This window comes from Nelumbo lutea, chromosome 1, assembly GCF_056320005.1.
Source record: "Nelumbo lutea isolate HS-2025 chromosome 1, American lotus-T2T, whole genome shotgun sequence".
Taxonomy (NCBI): domain Eukaryota; kingdom Viridiplantae; phylum Streptophyta; class Magnoliopsida; order Proteales; family Nelumbonaceae; genus Nelumbo; species Nelumbo lutea.
In genome coordinates, this window is record NC_142684.1 from 121,993,337 (window position 1) to 122,020,049 (window position 26,713).

Consider the following 26,713-nt stretch of genomic DNA (forward strand, 5'->3'; position numbering starts at 1 on the left):
TTAACCTCATGAATTAACATTCAATTCCAACACTTTGCCCTTATTCATTAGTTGGATTTTCGAAGAATGTTAATTTATTAAAATACCCTTTTAAGATTTTATGGGCAAGGGGATGACATTACGAAATGACAAAAAATAGACAAGGTAAAACGTATTATCTCTTTCTTGCCCACTTTTCTTTTAAACCCTAATCTTTCAAAACCCTTGCCATAAGAATGAAGAAAGAAAGAAATATGTATCTAAACAGTTTATCAAATATGCAAGGAAAAAAAAAGCAAAATGATCTCACAAATTACGAAAAAGGATTAGGAGATTTAGAAATATTTGACAAGCACATGATAGTCATATAAGAATCCTTTTTTTTTCAAATAAATTGATTAGGTGTTAATAAAAGGGTACAATGTTGAAATAAAATTTGAAGGGATAATGTCATTACCCTAAAAGTACAAGGGTTAATATGTAGTTTACCCAAAACAAAACAAAATTTGTCCTTTTTCTGTAATTTTTATATCCGGAGTCGAAGGGGTGCAAGTGCACGTGCAAGATGTAACACCAAACCATTAGGTAAACTAACAAAGCATAGCATGGAAGTAATATTAAGAGTCAAGAGATACAGGCATACATGTCAATTACTAAAATATGAGTATTGAGTATCGTATCAAACAATTTGGATACAGATACAAATATGCTTTTAAAACCTAGATATAAATGAAAAATATAGATAGACCAAGTAAATACATAAAAATTTCACAATACATTAATAATATTAAATTTAAGGTCAAATAACCATAAATAATGTATAAATACATAGAAAATGTACATTTTAATGATGTATATGAAAAAATATATTACAATTAATATAATATGATGCATAGATACCATGCAACTTCATTGATAATGTATCAATCAAGTGTCAAAAATGCAAAACATATTTACCTTTTATATTTTAATTATCATATCAATTATTTATGATTTTACTATTTTTACTTTTTTACATTAACAAAGAGGTCAATCAAATATTAAATTCTCTATGTAAATTAAAATATCCATTAATAATTAATAAAATGTATAATCTCAACTTAAAATATATCAAATCTATTAAAATGTCTAAGATACATATCATATGTAAATTCATAATTTTTAATTTTTAAAATGATTATTCCATTATAATATTTTTATTCCTATAATTTTCTAATTAAAAATATTTTTTTGGTATAAATATAGATTAGTAGATCTGATAGGTTCAATTTAAGAATATATTCTTGAATATTTTATAAATAATATTTTTTTATTTTCTAAATAATAAATATGATTTTATGTAATGTAAATTAATATATATATATATATATATATCATGTGCAAATTTATAAATTTTAAGTATTAAAATAATTATTCTCTTATTAATATTATATTTTTATAAATTTTTTGAGATTCAAATAATATTTTTATATAAATGTAGATTTGATATATTATTTATTTGTATTTTATAAAATATTGGTTTTAAATATTACTTTTTTAATTTTTAGTTCGAATTAACTGTAATATATATTATTTATTGAATTTGAATTTAAATAATAAAGAAATAAAAACTCTATTCATTTACTCATAAAGAAATAAAAGCTATATATTCACTTTAAATTGCTTTTTGACCAAAAACCATTAATTTGATCAGTGAACCGCTGGTCTAGGTGGTCAATCTGTCGACTTTTATGATAGTTTTTGTTTTTTTTTTTTTAATTTATTGTTCAAATGGCCTTTCATTTGGATTGGACGGTCCAATTTTAAAAATCTTGTGAAAAAATACACATTATATCTGAAAAATTTGTGAACAATCAACCGATATAATAAACGTATTAAGCAATCAGCATGAGTGGATTTTGATTGATTAAATATAAATTTTTCTCTGAATAAAACATGATATTGCCATATTGGTAAAACGCGTAAAATTACCAGTTGTGCAGTTACCACCATCAAACTAAAATAGAATTTGTATTCCACTTGTGAAATTTGTGGATTTTTACTCAACAATTTATTTTTAGTGAATGGAGTTACAATTTTGCTCCCTTTGCCGACGAAACATTTGTTTTTCCGTAGGGTCAAGATAATAACTGCAAAGTTTCAGTTTAGGAAGAAAAGAAAGAATGGAAGGTAAAATGAAGGTAAGAAAGGTGATGATAATGTTGGAACATCCCAGAAAAGCAGTCATGTGGGATGGTTGTTGGTCTACCAACTGCGGCGAAGTGAACAGCCAAACCAAACGAGGCGTATTGCTGGATAAGTGGACTGTGGACGTTGACAAAGGCTTAGACTTTAGAATCAATTAATTAATTTGGCGGTGATGATACTCCTTCCTACTCACATGTCGTTTGAAGTAGTTATGTAAGACGCGACAAGTGGTTACGAAACGGTGTCTGTATTTTTCCTTTTTTTTATTTTTCTTTTCACTCTTGAGTTGGGCTTGGGCAAGTGGGCAGCCATCTTTCCTGTGGGCAATATCCCAAAAAGAGGAGTGAGATATTAACTGTCTAGAAATGGCGAATTTCTTAGGTCAGAGCTGGGTATGGTATGGGGACAGTTCACAGTTCAGTTGCTTTGTGTATGTAACTCCATCCCAACCAACCACAAATTATCAGAAAACATGGAAGAAGAAAGCTAGTTGAAAGTTGAAAGCCACCGGCACGTGCAGGCGTCCGGGCTGTAATTATCGACAGCAGTGATTGGATTTGGATGATGGCAAAAATTCTTGTGGACGAGGACTCCCCCCACCAACTACATCTACATGAGAGCAGATATCTTCTTACCTGGATATGCATAAGTGCAACAGAGAGAGACCCTCCCGTGCTTAATTTGTTCTCATAGAGAAAACAGCATCCTCTAGATGGGCCAGCAAGGCATGGCCCACGTGCGGCCTGTACAAAGTACTGGCCGTTCCAAGCTGGGACTTTCACCCGATATATTTTGGGGGTCGGCCTGAGCCCACATGGGCACGTGCCGTGCCACAGGTCAGGCTGGTCTATAGACCAAGTCTTAGGCCAAACCAGCCATTGGACTGGGCCAAAAATATTTATTTAAAAATTATAAAAAATCTTAAATTTTTTATTTTATATGAATTTTGATGTATATAATATACAATAATTAAATAAAATGATATAATAAAATTAAAAACAATTATTTATTTTATTAATATATAAATATATATAAACCGTGTTGGGCCGAACAGGCACATGAACGACACAACCCAACCCAGACCTAAAATCCCAGCATAACCCATAAAACATCATGGTGGCAGCACGGCCCAATTTACACCTCTAACTATTGAGAATTAATAACAAAAGTTTTAACATTTCAAAAAAAAAACCTTACCTTAATAAATAAGAAACGTAAAATACCAGGAAGTTCTTGAGTCATAATCTACCACAAATAAAAAAAAGACCATTATCCATCGTTGGTCCTTGCTATATATATAACTTTCTAAATTCCATATAACTGGACTATGAACACCCCTATCTGTATTCTTGGGATGGGTAAATTAGATATGAGCCCATGGCATTTTTTTTCACAAAGTGGCCATCTCTGACTTTAAGTTATGTTTTCACACTAATCAACTCAAGATTTTATCATTACACCAAGCATTAGATCCTTGGATGGTCAAAGTAAAATAATCCAATAGTGCTATCCTCAATTCAGTGAGTAGCTCTCCCAATAAGCCTTGCAACAAATTTTTTTTTCCGTTTTTTTCTTTTCATTTTCATTTTCTTTTCGTAACGAGTAGAAGAGGTCAGGTGTAGCCCAACCCTGAGACTGACAATCATCAAACACTATCAGTAATTTAAGGCCTACAGGATAGTCGGAGTGCCAAATAGAACAGATTAATATGAAGGCCAAGGTTAGAGGGGAAATCAGCTGCTTGATTTGCCTCCTTATACATGAGCTCAACTTTTGCATTTGATGTTTATCAGTTGGGAGATGTCCTGATTGTCCACAGTCACCAGTTGGAAGAGCATCATCCAGCTTTGGTAATAGACCACTTCATAAACGCTTCCAATCCGAAGCCCTTACTTTTCCCCTATGCCATCCCCTTGGTAGCCATGAGTTAAGTGAACTAACTGAATACCCTGGACCTTAAAAGACGTGGAAAAATGCTAAAGTAAATATAGATGGATATAGATATAGATATTAATTCCACATCGGTTTAACTCTACTGAAAACATGGCTAAGGCTTCAAAGTTGACTAAAGCTAAATAATAGGTTCTGCACAAACATAAAGAAAGGAAACCTCCAATCAAAGAATAGATTGCATGAGCACGGATTTCATTAAACCTACGACTGGTGCACATTTACTTTACATGATAGAGTTGCGATTTTTTGCTATCATGTTAAATTATACAGATAAGATAGTGATAACTGTTTGAAAAATTTTGCTCAAAATCCAACAACAGATGTATTCTTTTACCTCTAATAATTTACATATGAGGATAAAGATAGGGTTCAACCAGTTGGCTATCTTCTCTCCAAACCTGTCCAACAGATTACAAATGACCCTCAAACAGAATATTTTATTGGAACAGAAATAACTTTCCATCTCAATTCTGAATTTCCAAAAGACTAGCTTAGTTATGGAGGCTTTCCACTTCAACCCTATGACCTTCCTCTGAAGAAGGAAATGCCTCCACCACACATGATTCTTCATATTGATCCCAAATGCCATTACGGGGTGAACACCATGCCAAGCCAAGGCAGCCCATGCGTAACTCACCTTAAAAACTTTGAATTAGAGCAAGGCACATGTCTGAACTCAGTCCAACCATGTAGAACGGGACTGAATGCAAAAAGCATATGTATTTCACATATTCTGTATCTTAAAACTGAAAAATGCTAGTAAATAATGAGATTTTGCAATCCTTAGATACCTCATGCCACAGGCAAGGTGGGTGCACATCACGCCTTTTGTGTTTTGTACTGTGCTTCTTCATGGACCCCACCATGCCTACATGGTGAGGTATAGATGCAGGATTAGGATCAGGGAAAGAAGAAAGAAATCAATTCTCTCATGATTTCTCATCTAATGCCAATTTTGTAATTTTTGGGTATTTCAGATTTTACTATTTTTGAGTTTTAAAATTTATTTTCTGGTTAAGTGTCTCAGGAATCACTGCAGATCACTTGCATTTGAACTTGAAAGAATTCCCCTTCGAGTCCACACCATTTTTTGACACATCAAACGTGGTTCAGGAGACTTGACCTGCTGCCCAGTTGTTAGGGTAAAGTCTTCAGGCCCATTTTCTCCCTTTTCCTTATTTTTTTTAAAACATAAAAAGACTCAAAATTCTTTCATGCTCAATAGAAATTGCATCCTATTAGTACATAATCTAATGGAATGGGCATGTGTATGGATTGGCAAGGAGAAAGAGATAAGGAGATATGGCAGTTAAGTGTATGGAGAAATATAAGTTTGGGAGAATTGGAATAGGCTGTTGGATGCTTAGATGCCCTAATCCTTTTTTTTTTATTTCAAAAGGAGAAGATATACGAATGGACCACATTGCCCTTAGATATAAAACAACTCACACACAACAAGGTCCTATGGTCCTAAATCATCAGACAACACCTTACAGGTGAAGAATGAGAATCCCCAGAGTAGAAAAATCAACAAGCTCTAACAGCTTTTAAGGCAAGAATCAGATATATCTGAAAATTTTCTAGTTAGCCACTCTTCATCTCTCCCCTCATCTCAGAGGACTTCTTTTATCTTGGTGGCTGGTCAATGCCAAGATGGATTAGTGTGGATGCTAAGATCGCTTAATGATGTGTTTTGGGTGCCAAGATTGCTTGATGAAGGCATCCAGCAACTTGGGGGAGTTGAGGGGTTCAATTTTCTCAGGCAGAGTTCAAAGAGGTGATCATTGATGGTTTTGAGGGTGGTAGTAGTAAAAGATGTTGGCAGTCTTGGGGAATGAATGGAGATCCTTCTTAGATGCCTAGTAGAGAGGTTCCTTAATTTAGATCCCAATATCGTCAACGTTGAAAGATGGAAGAACATTGAATGGCATGGAGTGGCTTTTCCAAGCAAGGAAGTTAGGTGCATGCTTATTTCTGTTCAGCTTGAGGAAAAAGAATGATAAATCAAGAAAGTTTTAAGAAGGGAAGAAGAAAGGACTTCCAAGATACCCAGAGTTAAGACTGGATAAATGGACATCAATGGTGGGAAAAATTCACTTTGCAGAGGAGGCATTAAAAGATTTGACTTCCACAATAAGATTTGAGACTGGATTCAATTTGCAGGAATCCTCATTGAAACAGAGGATGCCAAATTCATTCCTGCAAGGCTAGATACTATTCTTTGCAGGGGAAGCTTTCAAGTTGCAAAACAAGGTAGAAGGATGCGATCCAACTTTTGCTTTGTTTGATGCTACAATCAATGTTGAAGAGAAGAAGGGAACAGAAGACAGCTAGAATTTTGCAAAGGGGTGGGGAAGACAAACAGGTAAGTTGGTAGGTTGAAGATGAAGTCAAAAAGTCAGGGAGGGCTGGGAGAAATATGTAATTTTGAGAAATAAAAGGGGTAGGTGACTTTGTAAATGATGGTTTAAGGAGGAATTTCTTTAGCGGGCCTATCACAAATCTTAATATAAACGAGTGCTTTAAAAGGCATGGGAGGTGTACACCTGGAAGCACGCCTCCAGGTGAGGCGCCCCCAAAACGCCCTCAGGTGCATGCTAGAGGTGTTGATACCTCTAAGGCATATGCCTCAGGTGCAGGAGGCATACGCCTCATACGCCTTTTTCATGAGGCGTGCGCTAGATAGAGGTGTACACCTCATGCGCCTCATGCACACTTCATACAAAAAAGACAGAAATGGAACGTCTTGCATCACGCCTCTACGTTTTAAAACATGGACATAAACTAGCCCATAAAAGATTGAGATCAAAACAGATTTGAGGCATTAGGTGAAAGATTGAGATCAATCGATAGGAAAACCATGAAAGAAACAACTCTCCTAGGGTTTTGGAGAGCAAGGAGACAGAAGTTGGAGTGAATGGAATTTATCACTTGCATTATTTTCGAGGTTCCGAGGCAAGGCTAGGCAATAGGAGGGGTGCCTTGTCACCTAGTCACCTAGGCAATGTGGTGATCGGATTTTTTTTTTTTTTTGAATAAAAACCATGAACCCTAGGGTACTTCCCTAGGTTCCATCACAAGCAGCAATCATCTTTCACCACTAATTATCTATAACCTTAATAAAAAATGTATAAATTTCATTTAAAACATAGTACATCAACAAATTCATGAAAAAAATGGAAGAACAAAAAATTCAGAAAATAAAGGGGTTGAGCCTTTATTTTTGTCTTAGAAAATCAATATGTGCTGACTGGACAAACTATTGAGTCCTTTCATGCTTATTAGTTTAGGTTTTGATGTCTTTGAGGATTCAAGACAGCATACATCTTGATTGAGCCCTAACAAAAAAGAAAAATAATTAAAAAGCTAGTATTTTAACTCAAACTGAATAATATGTCTATTTTATTATTGTAATCTCAGAAATTTAAGAATATAAAAGCATCAAATAGCACCTTATTGCTTAGGAGTCAATCTACATATGAACTCATTGCTCCTCATGTGAACTCATCAAATAGCACCTTTGTATTTCTTGATATTTCTAGTAATGTAGTGGACCGTAGAGGTGGTCTCTATTTTATCATATGATTGTGAGTTGTTCATGTATCACTTGGGGTAACAACAAGAAGCATGCACTCACTGGGTAATTTCGTCTTTCATTTGATTCATAAAACGTCCACGTTTTATCAGAGAGTTGTAAAAAAGTGTTGTGACCATATGAACTAATTGAAACCCAATCACCCAGGCATGCACTCACAAGGTGATTTGGTTTTAAATTTGATTATTGGCATGTTCATGACTTATAAGTGTTGTGACCACATGAACTCATCGAAATCAAATCACCCAGTGGTTTGGTTTCTTTTGATTAATATCATGTCAGTGTTTTATTGGAAGGTAACAAGAAAGTATTTGACCATGTGAATACATCACAACACATGTTAGGCTCCTTGGCATTTCTTGATTGTCATAAAACAATAAAGAACTCCAGAGAGGAAGAAAAGAAATTAGAAGCTTTAGTGATTAGTGATGGTTGGTGGGATCGAATAAGAAGTACCAGTTGAGGATGAGATTCAAGGCTTAGGATTGGAACAAGAGCTTATCAACACAACATAATTGCAAATTGTAATAAGTCAGTGGTGGGTGAGGATCAACACAAAGGGTATGGGGGGTCCATTTGATGTTTGTATAGGTGAGGAGGTAGAGAATATCTTAAATGAAACTAAGTAGGTAGCAGACAATTTAAGTGGTGAAAAAGAATGAATGGACGGAAAAGGAAAATGAGACATGACTCCAGAAGAAAGGTAGAAGACATTTTGGGAGATTCTCTAATTTGAAAGTCAATTGGATTTGGAGAAAGAGCTGTGTAGTGGGAGTAAATAGGCAGGAAGAAGATGTACTTTCTATGGTTAGATCTTTAAGCTCTGAGGTAAGTGGCTGGCCTATGATTTATTTGGACTTGCCTTTGGGGGAAAATCCTAGGTCAAAAAGCTGTTGGTACCTAATTTTGGAAAGATTCACAAAAAGGCTAGCGGGGTGGAAGAGAAATTATATCTCACTAGGAAGTAGAATTACTTTAATTAAGTCTACTTTGGCCAACCCACTGGTGTATTTCTTGTCCACCTTCAAACTACCTGTCAAGGTTGCAAATCGAATTGAAAATCCTATGAGAGATTTTCTTTGGGAACCGAGAGGCTTAGATCATCTATCATGTAATAGATCATATACAAATTCATAATTTTTAATTTTTAAAATGATTATTCCATAATTATATTTTTATTCCTATAATTTTCTAATTAAAAATATTTTTTTGGTATAAATATAGATTAGTAGATCTGATAGATTCAATTTAAGATTATATTCTTGAATATTTTGTAAACAATTTTTTTATTTTCTAAATAATAAATATGATTTTATGTAATGTAAATTAATATATATATATATATATCATGTGCAAATTTATAAATTTATGTAATGTAAATTAATATGATTTTATTTTCTTCTCTTTGCTCTTTGTTTTTCAATGCTTTACTTCAATCTGCTGTTGTGCCTATTTCTTTTCTTGATAAAGAAGTGTGGTGTACTCCTATTCCACCAAAGTTTAGGGATTTCTGCTAAGAAATGGTTCTTCAAAAGATTAATACTATGAACATGCTACAAAGAATAAGGCCAAATTGGTGCCTTTCCCCATATGTCTGTAGCCTTTGCTTGAGGAGTGGTTATAGTGACTCATCTATTAATCCCTCGTCCTTTTGTTTCTTATATATGGAAATGGCTCTCCTCTCTCTTTGGTTGTAAGTGGACTCTTCCCTCATGTGTGGTTAACCTTTTTTACTCTAGTTTCTTCCAACAACCAAAGAAGAGGGGTAGGGTGATGTGGAGAACAAGATAAGTAATTGTCCTATGGTTGGTTTGGGAGGAAAGAAATAAAGATTTTCCAAGGGCAAGAAAAATCCAAGGAAGCACTTGTCGAGGGCATTACCATCAAGATTATATGACTGGAAGCTTTGCAACTTTTCAAGGACTTCACTTTTGTTGACTTAATTAGAGGTTAGAGTGCTACAATTGTTTTCTCTTCATCATCTCCTATAGTTTAGGAGAGTTGGTCCCCACCTCTACATTTTAGGGTGAAATTGACCTTTGATGGAAGCTTTCTAGGTAACCTAGATCCTTTAGGAATTAGGGGTGTCTTCAGAGATGAGGAAAGAAGAGTTTTGGCCCTTTACTCGGGCCCTGGGAGATTCTTCAAGGACAGAAGTAAAGGCCTTACTCCAAGGTCTTAGGCTTGCAAAACAATGGGGAATGCAACAATTAGAAGTGGAAGGAGATTCCAAGCTGGTAATAGGTTAGATGCAATTGACCTTTGATGGGAGCTTTCTAGGTAACCTAGATCCTTTAGGAATTAGGGGTGTCTTCAGAGATGAGGAAAGAAGAGTTTTGGCCCTTTACTCGGGCCCTGGGAGATTCTTTAAGGACAGAAGTAAAGGCCTTACTCCAAGGTCTTAGGCTTGCAAAACAATGGGGAATGCAACAATTAGAAGTGGAAGGAGATTCCAAGCTGGTAATAGGTTAGATGCAAGCAAAAAGCTTGTGAATGTGGTCCTTCAGACAATCGCTAAGAGAAATTATGAGCTTGGCAAGGGAGCTTGGGGTGCAGTTTAGATAGGCAAGAAGATCAGTGATAGAATGGCTAATACTTTACTTAAGCAAGGAATCAATATGGAGGCTTTGTTTTGGGCTTGTTTGTAAGACGGGTTATGGCTATGGACTCTCCATCCATTCTTTGGGTGGTGATAGTTGTATTCTTTATTTAATTTTGTCAATGAAAGTTATTGTTTCCTATCAAAAAAGAAATCTGATGCAACCGAGTTCTTGAGTAAATTTTGAGAGAAGTTTAATTGGAATTTTCTAATGTTGTTTTTATTGACTCTTCTGGTGGTTGGGGGCATAGAGTCTTCTTATGGCTTGAGTGGTGTTTGTTAGTGGGGTGTTGAGTTTCTTTCTTGTGGTTTTTGTTTTTTCTTGATTGTTAGGGTTTGGGTGGTAGCTGTTTTTTGGTTTGTGTCACTATGTTTGGAGATGTAAGATGGGTATGAGTTTTGGATTAAGGGGCTTTGTTCTGTTTTTATTGAGTGATTCCTTGTCACCTTTTGTATTGCTTTTTCTTTCTTATTAATAAATTCTTTTTTTATTTCTTATCGAAAAATAAAAGATCCATGGCCCACAAATATATGTTCTTCAGAATTCAGACTCCCAGCCGTAGTTAATTTCATTTCCTAAATGGTTATTTTCAAATGATAAAGTTACATTCTCCCGAAACGATGAATTAATCCAAAAGCAAGTCTAATGGCACAGATCTGTAAGGCGAACTATATGGTCAAGCAGATAGACATATAATCAGCATGCCACTCAAGTTCAAATTGAGGCAAGTCTTGACAATGAATCAAAAGAAGGTTCAAATATCCATAAATTTAATGATAGGAGGTGGAAAACAAACTACACATGAATTAAAGGTTTCAAGGACTATATGTTGAAGTAATCTCTATAGTCATCTAGTCAGTGATATGTAAAGTTGACTTGCTTAACAAGATCCACAGTAATTCTATTCAGGCATCACTCAACATTGTTAAGTCAAACACAAGCAGTCATAAAGCATTAATTTACTGTGGAGAACAGACAGGGGAGGGATGGAGCGTGGAGGTAAGGCTAGTTTTTGGGTCTTGCAGTAGTGAATTTCATAGGGACTGTTGTATAAGAACTCTAAGAGCCATCTTCTATCAGCCAGTAATCAGTAGCCAAAGATTTAATTCATGTTCCAATTTTGCATAATTCTAAGATCTAATATGCAGCATAAAAGGGTGTTGACATCTTGTGAAATGTGAACGGCATAAAGAAAGGCAATAACTAAATTAAAATATAGAATAAAATAAGATAATGGGATAGACTTATGATTTACACAGATAATATTAGACAATACAAATGCACATTAAGAACTAAGGCGAGCAAAAACTGAAGAAATAAAAGCGCTATAGTTTAAGAAACTGCACACCGGAACTTCAAAGGTGCTAGCCTTCATTGAGGGGAAGACATATGAAAGAAATAAAGTGTGGTGATGGAATGGAATCTTTTTCCCACTGTGGGTAATGAATGTATCTGAACCCAATTAAGGGAGCCAAATGGATATGAAACCCTTGATGCTCCTTATTTGACCCTTCTCATCGTTTTAATCATCGGAGCTTCTTGTATCTTGTGATTCTTATTCTTCTTGGTATCTTAATCCAATTCAGTACAAGATGAAATAGACAAAGCACACAAATGGGACTAGATGAGGATCTCTAGCCGATTTTAGATCATTCTTTACTCTTCTTCAGTACTCCCAGATCAAATCATTCTCATCAAAAGATGGGCGCACGTATCGAAGGCCACCATGACCCTCCACGTTGCTTCGTCCGTCATCAATCATAATTTTCTTCTTCCCCTTCTGAAAATGCCGAAATCCCAAGGCCACTGAATTGAGAGTCTGTGATGACAAGTTCTTCTAAAACAGGATCCAAATCGCTGTCATAGTCACTATCTTCGTCAGAATTTGTTAATGAAAACAGACCCTCTCCTCCTTCTGAGTATTCTTCTCTTTTCCTCACACTCCTGGGCAATAAATCTTCCTCCGATACCTCCCCATTCTCAACCTCAATCCATGGAACCCATAAATCAGCATGTCGACCCAACGCTCTGTCCCAATCACCAATAACAACGGTCCGCAAATTAGAGTCCTTGGCCCTCCTGAGCATTTCTGAGAAGTCTGAATCATCGGAAACCAAGAAGAGCCAATCGATACCACGGGTCATGGAATGCTGCATCTGCCGCTTAAGCGCCCAATCGGCAGCCTGAGGTTTATCCTCCACGGTCTTCACAAAAACCCCGGCACGCCGTAGCTCCGAAGCAAGACCATATCCAACCTTGGGGGTGAGCAAGGACCTAGCGGCGTCCTCGTACTTGTGGTTCCCAGAGATGAAACGCTCCTTGTAGCGCTGCCGCTTCTTGCCCTTGAGGGAACGCATTCGATTCAGCTTCTTCTGGCGCTCACGCTCGTGGAGCTGCTTGAAGTGCTTCTTGAGGTCGAGGTTGGTGCGGCACTTACGGCCACAGACGCCGCAGACGTAGGGCTCAGCCGGGGTGGAGAGGCCCTTTCGTTCTAGTGTGTCCGTTCGGCGGTGCTCGCGGCGCTCCTCGATTACCCATTGGGGGAGGTGGATAAAGGCATGGCGGTTGGCGTAGGCGGAGATGTCGACAACCTCACCGAAGCGCTGGGCGATCTCTCGCAAGGCTATGGCCGCCTGGTAAGGCGGACCGCGAGGAGGCTTGTTGTCAAGGTCCCATAAAACAACTACCTTCTTCTGCTTCGCAGTCCACACCCCTTGACGGTCCCTCACCATATCGACCTCTGTAGTTAAGGCCGAGGCCGCTTGGTCGGCCGTGCTGGCTTCGAATCGCCATTGGCACCGCTTCGACTTGGATGGTGCTGCTGCATTTCGGAAGACGAGAGGTCCACTGGTGATGTTGAGTTTGAATTTGGGGGTTATCAAAGGGAAAGTGGCAGTAGATGTATTGGTAAGCTCAATTTTAAGAAGAATAGGAGGATAAGCTTTAAGAAGAATATCAGTTGGGTTGCGGAGAGGACTCACCCTCATCGTCATTTCCACTCTCTCTCTCTCTCTCTCTCTCTCTCTCTGTGCTTGTGTGTTAGTGTTGCAGCTGCAGCGCAATGAGAGCGCGATCATTGCACAAAGTATTGTAGGGTCAAGTGTGGATAATTTGCTTCGACGGATTGAAGTGTATTCCCGGTGTCTTCCCTCTGTCCTTCATTCGACTGAAGATGTGGGGTCTCATCGGGATCAGGATAAGGAATATGACTTGTGGAGCCGAGAAGAGGACGTCGATACTCGGTAGACGCTTTCCCCGATCGTCTATGGACTATGGACCCTATTGGATTAACCACGTGTCTGCTGTATGATATCTATCAATTCTTGATTTCATATCCCACGTGTAATTTCCTATTAATTGGTCTTTTCTTCCTATTATAGGACCCTTGATCGGTCTATTCCAAATTGTTTTGGATGAATAAATTGCAACATGTTTAAGTTGAGGGACGTTTGATATCTGCTTTGAAGTTGGGTACTCTAAGCGTCTTTTTGGCATCGTTGCCACAGTGCCACATCAGCATTACATCAGAAAAAATGGTGCTCCAAAAGATGGCTATTTGTTTAAAATCATTTTTTCATAAAGAATGGTGATTTGAGTCATGCCTTAGAAATAGAAAAGGTATGGTTTAAAGCAATGTCAAATTTGGTGTTTCCTAGAGCTATAGCTGTTGTTGCCAACATGTGAGATGGTAGTGATGTGGTACTGGATAATGGGTACTAGTGCTAAAAACGTTTTCTAGAAAAAAAAGTTGTTGCTCCAGAAAATGTTCTACTTAACATCAACGATTTCAAACGGTGCTGTAAACAGGATTTGTTTAAGTGTGTGCACATAACATAAGAGAGAGATATGTGGGTCATGCTTAGGTTGTCTAAGCGTTGTATGTAGTTTGTTCATGTTGGTCAAAGTTGCTAACTTTATAACCATCAATGGTCTTGAGTCAATTTGATAGAACTCAAGTGGCTTTGATGATTTGGGGATAGTCATTTCAATTGAACAGAACAGATACCCTTAGGTTTACTATACTAGGTCATTAATGCTCATATAAAGTTAAACAGAAAAATTCATCTCAACCAAGTGGGAGATTGTTAGAATTCATTCAAAAGGTTCATAGTGGCTTGAGGTGAATCAGAAATGTGGACCTAGTAGTGTTTGGAGCTAGCTGTTGAAATGACAAGCTGTTCTAGAAACCCACCTAAGGCTCTCACTAAGAGAAAGAGTGCATGGTTTCATATTTAATGGCTTGTAAAACAGAGGTTGATGGAGCTTCTGCTTTTACAATTCCTTAACCATGAAGGAAGGCCCCTTTCTAGGCGGTCTGGGCTCTATAAATAGAACCCCATACACACACACACACATTATACATCCATCGGTTGAGAACAATCGTGAGACTAGGGAAAAGAGTCTCCCTTGTGCTCTGTTTTCAAGTTTTGCAGTTCAGCAAGGTGAAAAGCGTTCTCCAGTTCAGTTTCTTGTAAAGAAGAGTGAAAGAGAAAGTGGAAAACCCAAAGGAGGTGTTTCTGAAGGTCTCTAACGCCAGAATAAAGCCATGGATGCCAGTTTTACCTCAATAGCTCAAGGTCGGTGTTTATTTATTTCAATCCATTTCTATAGCTTAGAATGCTCCTTTGATACTTCTTTCATGTTTAGAAGTCATCTCTTTATCTATCACAGCCAGCTTCTTTAATTGGAAACCATTATGGAAGCTAAAAATTCCTTACAGATTTCAGCTGTTTACTTGGAAGATTTTGTAGGATGGTCTCCTCACGAAAAATAAATGCAAGAAGTAACTACCTCAGTCTGGCAGAGTCTGTTCTCACGAGCAGTATGGCTTGAAGCACAAGTCGGATTTAACCCAGAACAGGTCAATTCACAGCCCATTCATTTGATCCTCTCACAATGCTTTAATCAATTAAAACAGGAAGCTCTCCATATATTTGGGAAGGGAATTATGCTGTTCTATTTCATATGGGAAGCAAGAAATAAAATGCAATTACTTTAATTTTTTTAAATTTTGGAAAAAAAAGGCAATGGCTTCAGTTTAGATGGTGAGCTCTACTAATGATAACTATGATAACTATACAATTATCAAACCCAACTATGATAACTATATTTCATTTGGTATTTTTGTTTTCATTAGGCCAGGTTGACTGACGAGTCATTTCTATTTTTCTTTTTTTAATCAACATTTTCACTGGCAATGTATTGAGCTGCTGAGTTAAGGTTTAGGGGTTTGATTTCTGAATTTTGGGGGTGGAAGCCAACGAGACAATGCTTGTCCCATTAGTTTCACAAAATGGACCTAAATCCATTTCCGATTACAAATATAAACTGTGGACCCCATATTGCTTGATGGACATGGCAATGGTGAAATCATGAGTTCAGTCAGAACTACCATTTTGCCTAACTCTATTTTTCTGTTTCTATTGCAATCTCTCTCTAATGGCATTCTCTACAAACATTTAAAATCCTTCTTGTCATCTGCCCATATAGTCATCCGTACCCAAAACGTCTAGATCACTTTCATTTTGATAGTCACCTTCAAATATCAATAGCCCCAGATAGCATAAATAGTACTAATAGAGGTTGTATCTACACATGTACCGATTATGGATTTAGGATTCTGTTTACCTTTGCTCTTGTTTAATCTCAAGGAAGAAGATAATGAAATGTTTTGAATTATATATGACATGCGTTAGATAACTGATGAACTGCTAACGACAGGTACTAAATTGGCAATTTTCAAAAGTTTAAGTACTATAGTGATACATTTTGAAGTTTGAATACTAAAGTGAGACTACCCCTCAAAGTACATGGTACTAATCTAGAATTTTCCCTAAAAATTATATGCTACACAGGTTTGCCATATGGGTCTACATTGGCCAGTGGGTATATTGTGCCCTCTACCCTATACAATTATTTTAGAACATTAAAGAGAAAATATTGCCCTTTAATTTTTTATCTCATCAAGATTTTAAGCTAAAATAGTTTTAATGCCAGTTTGGAAGGGTCGAAGTGTAGCGGTTTCTAACTTTCTAACGTCATCACCAAAGCGGATGATGTGGGGCAGAATCATTGGTTTCACATCCCTCTACTAGTTGTCGGGTGGTTGTTGGTCATACATATTTCAACTTTAAATAAGGTAGATTTTCTAAGGAAAGGTCTCTAATCAGTTGTAGCGGAGACTTGGGATCGAATCCCACCTGTACCATGTTTTGGGAGGGTGTTATTGCGTTTGGGGAGATAGACTACCTAGAGGTGTAAAGTGGGTCATAGCAACTTGCACTGTAGCAGGTCATGCCAAGCTAGCACGCAGGCCCAGGTGGGCCATGCTTGCCTGGCCTGGAACCCCTCAAAGGTTAGGCCAAAAAAAACCCGTGGCATGAGCTTAGACAGGCCCATACTAGGCTGGGCTGGGTCAATCTGTAGGTTGAGTCGGGGCAGCACACTTTTTTTACTCCATGTCATTTTCAAGACAACCAATGAGATGCACTTTCCCAATAACCTAAATAATCTCTTCTCCTAAAATTTCTCCTAAATTACCTCCCCCACTATCCCCTACTTTCTCCAAAATTATCTCTAATTCCTATTTATCTCCAAAGTTATCTCTAATTTAGTAGACATTTTTTCTCCTAAATTATCTCTAATTCCTATTAATCCTCTCCCCTGCTTTTTATCTATATCTATCTAAAGAAATTTTAGATTAAAAAATTTAAGAACTATTTAAATATCCTAACTATTTAAATAGTTAAAATAAAGAAATTATGTAATAAATTTAAAAAAATCCTAAAAATTAGAAAAATAATTATAACATAATATTGAAATTAATAATAATTTAATATTTTTACATAATATTGTAAATAACTAATTTCACTTATATCAATTAATAATTCAATAAAATAACTTTCAAAAAATAATATTTATTTATAATAATTTTAAACTCATAATCAGTATTTATTATATAATTATATATAATAAAATTAATATTTATTGTATTTCAGTAATTATGTTTTTGTGATAAATGTATTTTCAATGATTATGTATAAATTTATTTTGTTTTGCTATTTAACTGAAAACTTTTAATAATTATTGGAGATTAAACTACTATTATTGAAAGTTTTAAATTTAATTTATTGTACTTATTGTATTTATTATATTTTTGTTATAACTTATTGATTAATTTTTATTAGAGATTAAATTATTATTTGAGATTATACTATTTATTGACTAAGTTATAATATTTTTAGTAATTATTGTAACTATTATGTTTTTTTCATTATCAATATAGTTTCAATAATTGTGTATTTTCACTATAAGTTTTCAATAATTCTTGGAGATTAAACTATTCTTATTTATCAAATATGAGACTATTAATTTAGCTGAAATTATGAGTGTCCATAAGTTGGTTCGGTTCGGTTGTAGGCTATTTGGCCAGCTAAATTGACTTGGTCAGGTTGGGGAGTTGGTCAGCTGAAACTGATTGACCTTTTGTGAAATTTGACCCACTCATGTTGTATCGGTTTGGGTTGATTTTTTGGTTTAGTCAATCGGTTCAAAAGATTTAAAATTAAAATTTTAATTTAATTTTAGAAATTATAGTGCAATTATTAAAAAATTAGATTTATGATATAAAACATTTTAAACTAAGAAATATGGGAGATTTCTCACTTTTTCATATTAAAAATTATGTTTAAAATATAAAATATTAATATATATCCATGGTTAAGTCGTTCGATTTTGATCGGTTTACAAATGGCCAAAGTGAAATTGATCCAACTTGGTCGAATTGGGAAATTTTTTAACCAAAGCCGACCTAAAATACTAGAAAACTGAGCAACTCAAGTCGAGTTGATTGGTTTGATCAGTTGATGAATAAACCTAACTAAAATTAATTATTGTTATTTTTGCATTATAAAAAAAATTATTAAAAGTAGTATATAAAATATTAATAATTATTAATTATTTAAAAAGTTGAAAATATAAAACAATTGTATACTCTTATGTGTTTCTATTAGGGTCATTTACTAGAACACACCTTTAGGGATGACAATTTTCCCCATCCCCGACAGGGATCCGACTTCCCCGACTCGGTGGGGTCGAGGATGGGGATTATTTTGGCGAGGCAGGGGCGGGGGCGAGGATTAATAGGAATTCCCATTCAGGGTCAAGGGTGGGGATTGAGGTCCCCGCCCGCCCCGACCCCGATTATGTATATATTAAATTTAATTTATATTAAATATACTATTATATTACTTATATTATATATATCACAACATATTTAAAACATTATTTATAATTTAAAATTTTTATTTATTTTAAGTAAATTTATTTTAAAAAATATTATTTTCTGAAAATATTTTGGGGATTCGAGTCACCATGGGGAAACCAGGGGTTAATTTCAAAATCGGGGTCGGGGACAGGGAATATGATCCCCACCCCAAACCCGCCCCATTGCCATTCCGACACACCTTATAGTTTTATATATTTACTTAAGCCTACCTTATAGTTTTCATTTTACTAAAAGATCCCATATATTTTACAATTTATTTACTTAATCATCCTTTCATTAAGGAGTGTTTGTTTTGCCATTAGACCCATACTTTTTTATTCCAAAAATACCATTAACACTTTTTTGTATAGAAAACAAAATTGACCAAATATAGCTAATAGAATGGTTGCCCGTGTCTTATTAAGGGCAAAAATGGTATTTTTTCTTTTGATTAAATTTATTTAAATGAACATTTGGGTCAACACTATCATTCTCCACTATCATCTAATGAAAGATTGATTAAATCCATTGCAAATTATAAGTGGTGTTTTAATAAAATGCTAACTATATGGTAGATTTTAGTAAATCCATGAAACTATAAGAGGTATTTTAGTAAATGACCATTTCTATTATTTAACTTTCACTTAATAAATCCTACGCATTGCACAATCCTTGCTAGTTTAACAAGATAGACAAGAAATTGAAAAAAAGCTTAAAATTTTATTATATATGAATTTTGATGTACACAATTGTTTATATAATAAACAGAAATTGATGTATATATTAATATATTATTACATATGCATATTATTAAATATAAATAAATACATATGAGTCGTGCTAGCCCACAGGCCTCAAAACCCAAACCCAACATGGCCCAAGGGTACGGGCTAGATCGCGGCATGACCTGATTGTTACAGTAAGCCAGGCCGTGCTTGGAATAACCCATATCGTGCTGGGCCATGCCACCCATGAGCAGTGCCATGTTCTACTTCGTTTGGAAAAGAAAAGGACACCCATATTTGTGCTTGATAAATATATGGTTCTGTTTATTTGCATTAATAGAAATGTGTGAGAGTGCAAATGAGAAAGAAAGTTAATTATATAGTCAACGTTTTACCTTAAAAACGAAATTATAAAGTTGATGTGGATCAAAACTGGCGGGGTCCTCGGAGAAGCTTGGAGTTGACCTACAAGGGAAGAGACGAGGTCAGAGGGCCCGAGGTGATATCCTGGGCTTAGAACTCTAATGGTCAAGTTAGTTGTTGAGCTATTTGAAGAATGGTAGGTGAGAATTTATTGAGGCATAAAGTGTGAAATGAATGCTAATCTGACCTTTATATAGGTTTCAAATGCATGCTGGGAGCGTACGTGTTGGGCAAGTAGAGGACACCTGTTGGTCTTGCAAGACACTTGGAGCCTAGGTTGAACACTTGGAACTCGGTCAAGACACATAGAGCTTAGTTAAGGCCACCTGGCGTACGATCAAGCCACCTGGTACTCAGGTGTAACATGCTCAGTTGACCTACTCGCCACGTTGTGAATGCATGGAGTGGGCATGGGGCCCACTAGCTGACTGGAATGCCATATGATGTGCTGGCAACTTTGTTGCATGGGCTGCTCGATGGTTGTCTCCTAGACATTTGGTGAAGTTCGGAGCTCACCCTCTGGGGTAGCTCACTTTGGTAGAAGTTACCTCTTCCAATCGGTAGCTCGGTTGCCTTCCGAGCTATTGGTTGTTAGGTCTTGGTAACAATTTGGGATAGCTCATGTTTCCTTGGTGGGCAAGTTACACATGGCTAGGCAAGGTGAACCGTGACCCTAAAGTGGACCCCGTTGCCCCGAGGTCGTGCTAGGCCGTTGAGGTCCGGTTCATGGGTCAAACTACAATTCCCCTATGGCTGCCATGTGTCTAGTTACCTTGAGGTTGGTGTTACCCCCATCATTTACCCCCCACTTCCAAGGTTGAGGTGGTTCAGCTCAAGTGAAGGAAGTCTCTGCTTTGGAGATAATTCTTGTCGGATGTTTGGTTTCCTATTCTCGTCTAAATCCCTTGGTCTATTTGGAAACATTGCTTGGAAGAGCCCTGACAGTTGCATCGCTTGCATGTATAGACCTAAGGCTGTTTATTAACCTAATTCAGACTTAAAAAACGTGCTCAACTAGTTTGGTTCCTCGACTTTGAAATGGTTCCCCCCCCCCTTGTCTAAGGTCAGAGAGCTTAGGTCTTTGTTTGTTAATTTCTTCTCGTCTCATCTTTGCTATTCATTTTGTCCCAAGTGAGTCTTCCCTTCCCAAGTTCCTTTCCTTTCCATTATTTTCAATAGTCCTATGTCGAGCTCTATAGCTAATGTCTTTAGGGAGATGGACAGGGTAGAGAGGGAGGTCACAGAATTGACCTCTGAAGCTCGTAGAGAGTCAAGGCAACCCGCCTTGACCCCTAAGAAGTTCAAGATTAACCCCAATGAGCCTTTTGTCCCGATCCAATGTACCTTAGCTAACCTGCAAACGATCCATCTTTTGTACGGGGTCCTTGATAAGTATTGTTTAAGGCTCCCCACTCCCAACAAAGCCCTTTGAAACCACAACAACAATGAGGTTTGTGTGTTTGAACACCACTTCATTGTAGGGTTGAAGTTTCCCCTCCCACGTTTCATGATCGACCTTTTGAATGGATTTTTGTTCACCCTAGGGCAGCTCTACCCTAATGCCATCAGGCTCATCATAGGGGTAGCCTCGATAAGGCACGCACGTAGGGTTCCCATCAACATTAGGGCTTTCTTGGTTTTATTTGTGCTCAAGCATCACCCCAACTACCAGAAATACTATTACTTCGCCTTCAAGACCAACATGAAGTTCCTCGATGGCCTTTCAAACAAAGTTTTAGATTGGAAGTCAAGGTATTTCTTTGTTGTCCAAGACAACAATTGGAAGTTCATCAACAACTAGGGCTCAGCTGTTGACAACCCAAGGGCCATCGAGGTAGTTTGACTGAGCATGCACTCTTGTGAGCTAGCCTGAGTTTGGAGCATCGAGGTAGTTTTCCTTTAGTTTATCAGAGTCCCCTCCCTGATACTTGATATGTGCATATGTATTTTTTTTGAGCTGACATGGTATTGACTGGGTCCTTCTCTTTTCAGATGTAGACGTGGACCAGATGCTCGGAAGGCTCACCACCAAGAAGTCGAGGCCAAAGAAGAGGAAGACCATCGAGGGTGAGTTTTCCCACGCTGCTAAGGCATGGGTTATCATGAGCACCACCGATGTCATCGCCTTGGAAGACGAAGACCCACAGGTCCAAGAGGTCGAGTAGCTTGTAAGGTCGGAGGAGCGAGTTGGGGCCAACTCTCTCAATAAAGAAAGGTTGAAGCCTAGAATACCATGATCTAGCTACTATTGAGATTGCTTAGACAGGAGTGTTTTTGGACATTTTTCTCTTCCTTGTACTCTTTTTGTATTTGGGCATCCAAATAGGGGCTTCCTTGTAATTTACTATTTTCAAAGTATAAAGATCTTTTGAGGATATGAACAGTAATAAGAACATACCGCCGGATGACGGCAGCAGTCCGTATAGGTGTCAATGATAGTCAATGAAACTTACATGGTTTGATGCCTTGATTCTAGAGGAATTTTGGTATGACTCTTGCCCTCATTCGAAGATTCTATGATTTTTAGTGATTTTTTCAATGAGAAAATCATAAAAATTTCAGATCTAATGTTGAGCCCTGTACATCATATTTAATGGGTTCTTATGTTGTAAAACCTAGACCATTTAGATCATTTTACTCTTTGGGAATGATAGAAAGTGGTCTCATAATTTTCTAAGCCTTGTATAATTTTTGGATTTTTTTTCTCCCTTTATTTTGCCACCAATTTGGTTTTTTTGGCCTCCTTTTGTAACTTAACCGTGTGGTGACCTTGGTTCTTGGGTTTGTGACTTTGGTTACGTATTGGAGGTCTTTTTTGGTTGGGGAGAAAGTGTCTTAATAAAATATAGAATCATCTAAGGATGTTCAGATGATTTTCAATGTGTTCCCGAGAAGTGCAAATATTGCTAGTGGGATGATAACTACAGTTAAACTTGATGGAACCAATTTTTTAGAGTGGTCTCTATCTGCTAAACTTACCATTACTAGGAGAGGTAAAGTAGGATTCATCACAAGAAAGGAGGTGAAGCCAAATCTTGAAGACCCAAAATTTGCAATGTGGGAACATGATAACTCCCTTGTTATGTCATGACTAATTTGCTCAATGCAACCTCATATTGCCCAAAACTACATGTTTTTTCCAATGGTGAAGGATATTTGGGATAGAGTATGCTTCAAGGGAAGAGATCTATGGCTATGTATTTCTCTTATCTACAATATATTTGGGAAGAAATGGATCACTTGAAAGCACTCGTATGGAAGGACCCTGAAGATGGTGAGCAATATCAGAAGTACATAAAGGATAATGGAGTCTTTGATTTATTGGCTGGCTTAAATCCAGAGTTTGATTTTACCAGGCAATACATCCTTAGTACTAGCATTGTTTCTCTTGCTTCCACTTACTCCCTTGTACAAGGGGAAGAAAGTCGAAGGACCACCATGATGCAACCTCCTATGATTGATCACTCTGCTTTTATGTCATCTCGACCCAAGCAAAATACTAGCAAGCACCCTGTTACTGAAAAGCCTAAGAATGTTATTTGTGATTATTGCAAGAAGTCAAGACACACTAAGGAAAGGTGTTGGGAGCTCAATCCTCATTTAAAGCCGGAAAAGTACAAAATCGGGAAGAAGGAAATGCTCACTTGGCTATAGTTGATAATGGTGCTCAACCTTTTGATGTGCTTGATTCCTCTGACATAATGGACACTTAGGAATATATTGTTGCAGCTGTAAAAGGGTAGTACATCCTCCTCATCTAGTTCTATACCTAGTAATCCATCTAGTTCATATGCAAAAATAGGTACTACACTTGCTTGTTCCACATCTTTTAGCCCATGGATTTAGACTCTAGGGCCAGTGCCCATATGACTAGTATACCCTCACATTTTACCTCATATAAGTTAACCCCAGGGAAGGGCAACATTACTATTGTTGATGAATCTCAGACCCCTATTTCGGGTCAGGATGAAATCAAATTCACTCATAACATTTCTCTTGGATTTGTTCTTCATGTGCTCCAACTACATTTGTTGTCTGTTAGTTCCCTCACGAAATCCCATAATTGCTCAGTGATTTTTTTCCTACCCATTGTGTTTTTCAGGACCTGAGCATGGGGAAGATGATTGGAAGTGGGCATGAAGTTGATGGAGTCTACCTCTTTGATGGACCTTCAGAGCATGGACTGCCAAGCCAAACTGAGTTTTGTTCAAATGAAAAAAAAAATGAATCTTTTGAAATTATGGCATTGTCGTCTTAGTCATTTGTCTTTCAATTCTGTAAAACTCTCGTTTGATTTTATGCCAAAGTTGAATTTTTATATGTAAAGTTTGTCATCTGTCCAAACAATGTAGAACCACATATTTTGTAAGCAATAAAAGAAGTAATGTTGCTTTCAATTTGATCCATACTGATGTTTGGGCCCATAAGTTATCCCTTAAATGAGCGAGTTTAAATATTTCATCATATTCATTGATGACTGTAATCGGTATACATGACTACTTGATGAAAAATTGGGATGAAGTTCCTATGATTGTTCAAAACTTCATGAATATAGTAGAGACACAGTTTAAGAAAAGAGTAAAGATAATAAGATCTAATAATGCCAACGAATACTTTAACATCAATTGCATTGATTTCTCGAAGATTGTAGTATTATTCACCAAAGTTCATGTAGTCATACTACACCACAAAATGGGGTGGCTGAAAGGAAGAACAGGCATGTCGTTGAAGTTTCTCGTGGTCTACTATTTCAAACTCATGTTCCCACTAGTTTCTGGGGTGATATTGTTGAAACAATTGTGTATCTTATTAATAAACTCCCATCAAGGGTCCTAAACCTTCATTCTCCTCATCAATTTCTCTTCCCCGATGACCTCCTTTTAATCTACCTCTCAAAATATTTGGTTGGGTTTGTTTTGTTCATGATATGAGCCATTCCTAGTGTAAGTTTGAGCCTATATCAGTTAAATGTGTATTCCTTAGTTATTCTCTAGTCCAGAAAGGCTATAGATGCTTTGATGTTTTATCTAACAAGAGATATGTCTCTAGTTATCCCATCATTCTCTTCAGAGGAAAAATGTAAGTGAAGATCGGACTCCCTTATCCATTTCTGTTCCTACCTCTATTCCTCCCTGTCTTCCTTGTAATGATGATATTCCTTCTCCTCCTCCTCCTCCTCCTATGTATTGATCTCGGTCTTGGTAGCAGTTTTTCATTAGGCACAATAAGAGGGTGGCTCCTGAAATAGAATGCCCATCATAATTTAAGTCCCTAGACTTAAGTAATCTTGAACCTCCTGACAATCCTATTATTGATTCTGACCTTGATCTTCCTATTGCCATTCAAAAAAGGAAGATGGCTTATAGCAAGTATCCTATTACTAACTATGTATCTTATGATGCTCCATCACCTTCCTGTTGTGTCTATACTTTTGCCATCTCTTTTGTTTCCATCCCTCGTAATGTTATAGAGGCAATGCAATCCCCTCACTAGAAAGAAGCTATGAACTAAGAAATTGGGGCCTTAATAAAGAACCGGACTTGAGATGTTGTTCCTTGCCCTAAAGATAAGCTTCCTTTTGGGTGTAAGTGGATTTATACTGTTAAGCACAAGGCTGATGACTCGATTGAGAGGTTCAAAGCTCGACTTGTAGCCAAAGGATACACTCAAACTTATGGCATTGATTATTTAAAAACCTTTGCTCCATATGCTAAAATGAACTCTATTCATGTGATCCTGACTCTTGTTGTCTATTACTCTTGGCCTTTATATCAAATGGATGTAAAGAATGCCTTTCTTAATGGGGACTTACAAGAGGAAGTGTATATGCACTTATCCCTTGGGGTAAGCTTTCCTAACAATGATGGAAAAGTTTATTGCCTGAAGTTCTTGTATGGGCTCAAACAGTCCCCGTGAGACTGGTTTGACAAGTTTAGAAATACTATCTTAAAGATTGGGTTTGCTCAATCTTTGGCTGACCACACCTTATTCATTAGAAGAGTTGATGGTAGAGTAACAATGTTGATAGAATGTATTGATGACATTATTGTGACAAGTGATGATATGACATGTATTTCTTAATTAAAGTCCTTTCTCGCTTCTGAATTTGAGATTAAGGACCTTGGTGATCTCCAATATTTTCTTGGCAATGAAATTGCAAGATCTAAGAAGGGAATTTTTCTATCACAAAGGAAGTATGTACTTGATTTGCTTCATGAAGTTGGAAAATTAGGGTATAAGCCTACAGAAACTCCAATTGATCCTAACCACAAGTTGAGTTCCACTAAAGGAGAAGTTCTTCCAGATAGGGGGATATATTAGAGAATGATAGGTTGCCTTCTATATTTCTTCTTGACTAGACCTGACATATCCTATACTATTGGAGTTGTTAGCCAATATATGCATAAACCCATGATATCTCATATGCAGGTAGTTAATAGAATTTTAGCCTACCTGAAAGGATGCCCTGATAAAGGAATGTTGTATTCCAATCACGACCATCGAAAGATTGATGCTTACATAGGTGCTAATTGGGCATGGTCCATTAATGATAGAAGATCTACATCTGGCTATTGTGCCTTAGTAGGAGGCAATGTGGTTTCATGGAGAAATAAGAAACAATCTGTGGTTGCTTGTTCTAGTGTTGAGGTAGAGTACAAGGAAATGGCTCATGGTGTCTGAACTACTCTGGTTGAAGACCTTATTAACTAAGATGGGCATCCAAGTAGATATTCCAATGAGACTATATTATGACAATCAAACATCCATAAATATTGCCCATTATCCTGTCCAACATGATTGTACAAAGCATGTTTAGGTGGATAAACACTTCATTAGAGAAAATGTTGCTAGTGGAGAGATTTTCCTTCCTTTTGTAAGATTGGAAGACCAACTAGTTGATTGCCTTATTAAAGGTGTCCACCATCCAAAGTTTGCTAAGAACCTTGGCAAGCTGAGCATAATTAACATATATGCTCAACTTGAG

General features: G+C 36.8%; 1 protein-coding gene and 1 long non-coding RNA gene across 5 annotated transcripts; one reads left to right on the forward strand and one right to left on the reverse strand.

Annotated features, from left to right (window-relative positions):
• Nucleotides 1-3,421: 3,421 nt before the first annotated feature.
• LOC148877215 (uncharacterized) lies at nucleotides 3,422-13,612 on the reverse strand. 2 transcript variants are annotated; one of them, XM_088983033.1, is made up of 2 exons: nucleotides 11,663-13,612; nucleotides 3,422-4,115 (listed from the first exon to the last, which is right to left on the reverse strand). In XM_088983033.1, exon 1 carries the CDS (start codon nucleotides 13,389-13,391, stop codon nucleotides 12,069-12,071), a length of 1,323 nt encoding a protein of 440 aa, XP_088839159.1. In that variant the 5' UTR covers nucleotides 13,392-13,612; the 3' UTR covers nucleotides 3,422-4,115; nucleotides 11,663-12,068. The 2 variants fall into 2 exon arrangements, with proteins under 2 accessions (XP_088839159.1, XP_088839152.1); XM_088983026.1 differs by having other exon boundaries at nucleotides 3,422-4,121.
• Nucleotides 13,613-14,668: 1,056 nt separating this feature from the next.
• On the forward strand, nucleotides 14,669-24,125 carry LOC148877216 (uncharacterized). 3 transcript variants are annotated; one of them, XR_016113407.1, is made up of 4 exons: nucleotides 14,690-14,891; nucleotides 15,066-15,175; nucleotides 21,721-21,943; nucleotides 23,831-24,125. It is a non-coding gene; the product is annotated as an uncharacterized LOC148877216 (long non-coding RNA). The 3 variants fall into 3 exon arrangements; XR_016113403.1 differs by lacking the exon at nucleotides 23,831-24,125 and having other exon boundaries at nucleotides 14,669-14,891; nucleotides 15,057-15,175; nucleotides 21,721-22,147; XR_016113406.1 differs by lacking the exon at nucleotides 23,831-24,125 and having other exon boundaries at nucleotides 14,672-14,891; nucleotides 21,721-22,147.
• Nucleotides 24,126-26,713: the final 2,588 nt, after the last annotated feature.

What these genes read in the sequence shown, in the direction of transcription:
- LOC148877215 (XM_088983033.1), bottom strand. Translation starts at nt 13,391, where the DNA reads ATGATCGCGCTCTCATTGCGCTGCAGCTGCAACACTAACACACAAGCA.